This window comes from Eurypyga helias, unplaced genomic scaffold, assembly GCF_000690775.1.
Source record: "Eurypyga helias isolate BGI_N326 unplaced genomic scaffold, ASM69077v1 scaffold4504, whole genome shotgun sequence".
Taxonomy (NCBI): Eukaryota; Metazoa; Chordata; class Aves; order Eurypygiformes; family Eurypygidae; genus Eurypyga; species Eurypyga helias.
Window position 1 is genome coordinate 1,146 of NW_010244173.1, and position 6,459 is coordinate 7,604.

Genomic DNA, 6,459 nt, shown 5'->3' on the forward strand with positions numbered 1-6,459 from the left:
GTAACACGTACCGTGGGTCAACTCGTGTGGCTTCACTGTGAGCTTAGAGCTTTCACAGACCCAACTGCTGCCGGCAGGACGCCTTATGGGCATTTGGGGAGAAATCAGCTTTCTTTTAGAAAGGCTAAATTTCTAGCTTTCCCGGTGGTGAAGAAGTGCTCGAAAGGCAGCTCTGTGAAGGCTAGAGGACAAGGGGCAATGCCTGATCTGCACAAAGCCTGGCTGGTGAGCACCCACGGTACTTGTCTGACCGGCAGTCTCCTGGGACAAACATCACCGTCAACCCCCCTTGAAGAAACCTGAACCAGCATCCCCAGGTCAGCACCCTGCATCGCTTTACCCCCGCATCTATAACCCGTGGGCCCCATGGCTGGATCCACTGGCTCACCAAATCGTGGCCTCAGAAGCCAGAAATTCAGATCTATAGTTCTAATAACAGCGTGTTCTGCAGTCTTTGATCGCTTGAGGACAGCAGCTGAGTGTGCCAGGCTGGGCCTGTGGCTACACTGGCAAGCGGAGCATCCGCCGTACAGCGTTTTCTTCGGCACAGAGCCAGAGCTGCTGCATGGCAGGCTGTGAAATGGCTTCCTACGGGCAGGAAGCCTCTGACACAACCCAGCAGTCGCAGCCATCCCATACAAGAAGGCGGCGCGGAGCAACAGATGTGGCAAGCAGGAGCATTGTTTGGCGAGGTCTTGGGGGGAACCGAGGATGTGCTGTCACTCAGCAGGGGCAAGCGCTTAATGAAGTGCTTAGCAGACATCACAGAGAGCAGTGACACCTCCAGTGGCTCTTACCTCTTGGGCGACTGGCTGCACCGGTGCTGGCTCTCCCCTGTCTGTCTTTGCTGAAGTAATAGACCAAAATCAGCACCCCGAAGGTGATGAGAAGGTCCGCAGTGATGATCCCTGCCACTGCCAAGGCATCCAGCTCCTCACAGTTTGCGCACACTGCCAAGAGGAGAGATGGTGTTCAGAGTCGAGCACCCTTCCTTTCCAGCAAGGAAAGGTCAGGCCTCGCTCGTCTGCTCCGTGCTGGCAGAAAAGATACAGGTCAGGGGAGGAAGGAGAAAAGAGCAGACAGAAAGGAAGGGGGACAGGCCTCTTCGGTCTGCAAATGGGCACAGTCCGGGGGCTGGTGTGCGCGCTCTCCTTTGCTCCCCTGGTCGATGGGTCTCAAAAACCAGGCTGTGCGCTCCAGATGGGAGGTTTCCACTCTGCAAGATAAGGAATGCCTCTGGCCTTTGTGACAGACATCGCCCTTGCCTCGTGGCGTGGCAGAAGGTGTATGACAAAAGATGGCGTGTTGTTTATGTGGGAACCACTGACATGCGTGAGGACAGCGGGAGGGAAAGGCAACGAGAGAGGGAGATGACTTTTGCCAGAAAGGTGCTCTTGGACTCTGTTACTGCCCACACAGCGCAGGATGTGTGGACTGTAGCTCATAGACTGAGGGCTTTTTCGCTCACCTCTGGCGTTCAGGTACAGTTCGTGCTTGGTAGTCTCTGAGGAACAACGCACGTTGAGAGGAGAGCTGTCGTGATTCTCTATAGTGTACTTGCTCTCTTTGTTGTCTTGTTTCTTCCCACTTAACTCCCAGGCTATGCTGCCTTCACTCACGGGACACGTGAGCGTCACTGTGGTTCCAGAAATCTCCACCAGGATCTCTTTATTGGAAAATGGGCCAACGAGAAGGGAAACCAGGATTACAAACGGCTTCTGAGCTTCCCTGCCCACCCCTGATCGCACCATGACAGTTTGCTCTGCAAAATCTTTGATTTCATGGTGTGATGTAAATTCCCCTGTTGGAAAATGCCCAAACCTGCTTGGGGATCCCAAGCAATAATTAGGGGTTTTCAAATCAGTGAGATCAGTAACAATTAATCAAAGGGGAATTTGATTAGCCTACAATATTTGCAAAATTCCGGTATTTCTATTTGACTTGTAATCCTCACTTGTGAGGCACAATTGGTCTTTTTATCGTACTACACAGTTAAGAACGTTGGCAAAATACACTTACCCTGCTGCGCTGCGGTGCCAGCTACAAAAGAAAGAATAATAAGTGTTATGTAGTTTAGCTGCTGACAGACACCTGCCCTACATCAGGGATATCCTTTCTGAACTCAGCTGCTTGAAAGAGATGCTTATACTCCTACATCTGTGCTAAAGGCACAAGAAGCATTCTGTCAGCCGGGACCGGATGTTGTTTTGAAATGAAGGCTTTTCCTTCAGAAGCCATTTTTAACGGGGACTAACGCAGAATGGCAATTGGAGTAATTTCCTGACCCAGTTTAGAAAATGGGTTATTGCAGGCTGTACACCCCACAGTTTTGCTTTATCATCATGGCTCAAAGACTGCCAGAAAACCATGCCTGGTTTCTACAGTAAGAATCTCTGTCCTCTGCAAGAGTTTGCTCACTGTGGGGGTTGGACCCTGATGCTCGGTTTGACGCTGTAAAGCAGTTTAGCTATGTGATGTCTTTCTTGGTAGGAAACAAGTGGCTCTGTTGAAGTCTCTGGAGCATGACAGAAACAGTTTTTAGGAGTTCTGAATCGGAACTGAGATTTACTTTAAAGATACTTGTCCGTAGAAAGGAACGTAAGTAAATAAAGGAACGGCCTGTATTCATGTGTTCAGCGCTGTTGTCATCCCAGGTAATGCTTGCTTTACAATAGGAGTTACTTGTAACAAAATTGTAGATTTCAAATCTCACAGGCCTAGAACTTGGCTGGAGAGAAGGCAATCTGATGCTTTTTTCTTTATATAAGATGAATTTAAATTTGAAAAAAGAACAGGCCATTGCTAAACCGAATGTGTTCAATCTTCTCCAAAAATAGCAGTTGGAATTTGCAGCACGTTGGCAGAGTAGCTATAGTCTTACTGTAGTATCTTTTAGGTATCTTTCAAACTTATCTCTCATAGTTACCAGCTTCTTGATAGTCTTTACAGATACTCTGCATTTCATCCTGTGTAAATGCTAGTCAGTTCAAGCTGGTAACATGGAAATTGCTACCACTCCCACGGTCTCGCAGTGATTCTGAAGTTATTTACCCATGATCATGGAAGGGTTGAAGAAAACTGCATGCATAAAGCGTAGAAATAAAATTAGACCCTTACAGTTCACACCGCTACAGACAGTCATGCATCGAGCTCCAACCCTGCTGAAGTTTGGAGACCATGTGTCTCAGTCAACCGGCTAGGAAGCAAAAATTCACTAGGGACCTCGGGTTCTGTCATGGTTTAACCCAGCCGGCAACTAAGCACCACACAGCCGCTCGCCTCTCTAGCCTGAGAGCGTTGGATTCCCGTGCCCCGGTGCCTGCAACCTGCACTCGAGGGAAGGCGCGCTCCGAGGGAAGGCACACTCCAAGGGAAGGTGCGCTCCGGAGAGCAGCGGTTCCATAAGCACTGCACGCGCCTCTTGCAGAAGACGTGGCCGCAGGTACTTTGCAAGACCAGTCACGCACCCCGGGCCTTCTGGCCAGCTGTACTCACCCACACTCAGCAGGAGACCCAGCAGAGGCAAGGACCACGCCAACCTCATCCTTGCGTTCCTCCTTCCCGTGCTCCTCTCTACCACATCAGAGCGGCATCGCTGAGCCTGGTTGCGAGGGAAGAAAGAACACAGCGGCTTCTCAAGTTCTCGCTTACAAGAAAGAGGCCCAAGACATTTTTCCCAGAATTGTGTACGGCAACAAACTGAGCAGTGCTGGGGAGACTCACAGTTTCCAGTGAAACCTGCAAGCAGCCAAGAAAGACGCAGAACACGTATGACAAAATAAGCCCGTGTCAGGAAGTGTGGAGGCTCAAAACGTCTTCACGGAACGTCATTGGCAGCAAGGGGCGGCTATCGAGCCACAGGAGACCTGTAGGAGCAGCAGGAGAGATAAACGAGCCTGGATTAGATTTGGCATCAGGACTTTCCTAACGACTTTTCAAAGCGAGTGTTTCTGTAGTTCAAATGACTGCAAGCAGCCTCACATAGGAGGGCATAAACAAAGGCACCAGAAATGCTATAAGAAGCTCAGCACTTAGAGATGCCGAGCCAAGAACAGAAATGAGCCCGTAAGTGCCAGGCTGTAAATCCCAGGGCTTTTAGTCACTGGTGATGCAACCTCACCTCTACTTTTCTTATTTTGCTCTAACACAACCCATATATTCCCGCTGCCTCTTCAGGAGTGGTGTGTGCCAGCTCCTTGCTTAACTGCATTGCTGCTTCTCTTCGGTACACTGCAAGCCTGAAAAGCAATTCTGCATTTTCATGCCGCAGTCATACCCATGTTACGAATTGCACCCACAATAAAATCAGCTTTATTTCTTCAAACCACACCTATGTCTGCCTCCTTCACCATGCTGGCAGCCCTCGCAGAAGGTAAACACTAGGGGGAAGGCTAAGGCTGTTTGGAGGAAACCTCTGTCTCACAAGCTGCCAAAAGCAGAGGGAACGTGGTGTCGCAGACCCATCCCGAAAGCCCGAAGCATCACAGCCTGGGAGCAGTGCAGACCCTGTGCTCGGGCACCCCTGCCACTGGCCCACCCGGAGGCTTTGTGCTGTCTCTGTTGAAAAGTTGCTGAGCTGGCTTCTTGCTCCTTCCCATTTCATGACCTGGCTAATCCCAAGTTCTGGGCCCTTATTTTGTTTATTGAGGTGCTCTCTTTGGCTGTCACACCTGTCTTTTATTTATTTATGGTTCAAAATGATAAACGAGAGAATTTATGTCACTGGTAAGGATGGCAGGGACGCGGTCTTCCTTTACCAGTTGGAGTCAGCACGTTTTTGAAACCAGATGCTGGGTGTTAGTGAAAGTCTGCAAGCGAAGATCGGAACAGACCCTCTTCCCAGTCCGAGGCATTACGGAAATGTCTGAAGTGAGAGCCAGTAGCGCTGCTACGTGGCCCGCATGGCCAAAGGGCAGTTACATCATGAAACACACTTGTCCTACTCAACTCTGCACGCCTGCCAGAGGATAAGGAGTTGCTGCTGCGCAGGAAGACAGTCTTAGGAGGTGGCAGCAAACTGCGGAGCACTGCCTTACAGATGCTTGAGACGGAATCTGAACAGGCAAAAGTACCCTCTGCTTGCGAAACCAACCAACCAACCCAGCCTAATAAATATTTGTGGTGGCAATGAAAGAAATGGAGATGATGTCTTGGAAATCTGGGGTGATGCAGTGATGAATGGTCAAGTTATTCCCATAAAAACAGAGATATCTGCCACCTTGGAGCTGCTAGCAGAGAAATGTTAGCAAAGACAAGGTTCTCTGTGCTGTTTTGTGGACAATCCATGAGACTGATGAGCTCAGTGCTTTTTTACTTTGCCCAGCTTGCAACTTGAGGCTTAATAGTTAAAAATAAATTCAGTATCCTCCTCTGAAATTGCTACAAGGACGTTACAACAGCAAATGGATGGAAAGATGTTCATGTGGCTGCTCATTAGCAGGAAACCTGAGAGTCCTGCTGCTGTCCTTTTTCCACCAAAATCTTGTTCTGACATGCTCCCGGTGTGTCCCAGGTAATGCAAAACATCCCAGTCAGAGCCCAACCGCTGCACAGCCAGAGCGCCCCGGCTCTGCTCCTTAGCTCTGAGCTGAAGGGAGTCCTCCAGAACACCCCACAGTCAGGGCATCCTCCCCGTCCCGGCCTTGGCATCCCTGCAAGGAAAACTAGCTCCAGTCACACCAACAGCTCATAACCTGGGATGACTTCTTGGAACTAGACCATGGAGCAGACTCAAACACAGCCACCGCCAGCAGCAGGTTCTGCCCTTAAAGCACTTTACGGTCTTTGAGGGCAAACATCCTTATTTTGCCGACACGTGCACAGCTCAGTTTCACGCTCTCACCAGTGCCACGTGCCGCCAGGAAAACGCTCCGTATGGCACTGAGCTTCTCTAGCACCTCGCGCTGCTGTTAGGTTGCCTGTTTAAAAAATTTCCACGCGCTGGATGCGTGCCCACACTGCTGCCACCGACTGTGTGGTTTGGGTTGCTTTTTTTGGGGGGGTTGTTTGCAGGTTTTTGCCAAACAAATGGCCCTCATTCCTTCAGTCTATCTAAGAACCTTCAGGCAAATTGTCTTTTAGGAGCAAAATTACCTCCCATAAGAGGGGAGTGGTTTCAGGTGGAAGCTGGGAGGAGGGATGATTGCAACACAAAAGAGCAAAGGAATATGGGAGGCAGAAGAAACGAATCTTACCTTGAAAATCTGCCTGTTTTACGCAGAGAAGTGAGCTGTGCCGGCCGCACCTTGCCGCTCCGTGCCAGGGCAGGGAGGGCTCTCTGACTCAGGCAGGAAGGCGCCCTCTGCTCCACTGCCTTGCAGACCCACGGGGAGAAAGGAATGTGCTCTGCTCCGCTGGGAAAGCTTTGAGAAACTCATCTTTCATCCGGTCATCGGGAACCCGAAACGCATTTCTCTTCCAGGTGCTGCTCAACCCGCGGAGTACGGATTTGTCTTCCCA

At 50.2% G+C, this 6,459-nt stretch overlaps 1 protein-coding gene across 1 annotated transcript in view; it reads right to left on the reverse strand.

Annotated features, from left to right (window-relative positions):
- CD3E (CD3e molecule, epsilon (CD3-TCR complex)) overlaps positions 1–3,544 on the reverse strand; it is a 4,051-nt gene extending 507 nt beyond the window's left edge. The window contains exons 1-3 of the mRNA XM_010149648.1: positions 3,496–3,544; positions 1,469–1,666; positions 798–950 (exon numbers count right to left, since the gene is read on the reverse strand). Of these exons, the coding sequence (XP_010147950.1) occupies positions 798–950; positions 1,469–1,666; positions 3,496–3,544 (400 nt within the window). The remainder of the gene's footprint in view (positions 1–797; positions 951–1,468; positions 1,667–3,495) is intronic.
- Positions 3,545–6,459: the final 2,915 nt, after the last annotated feature.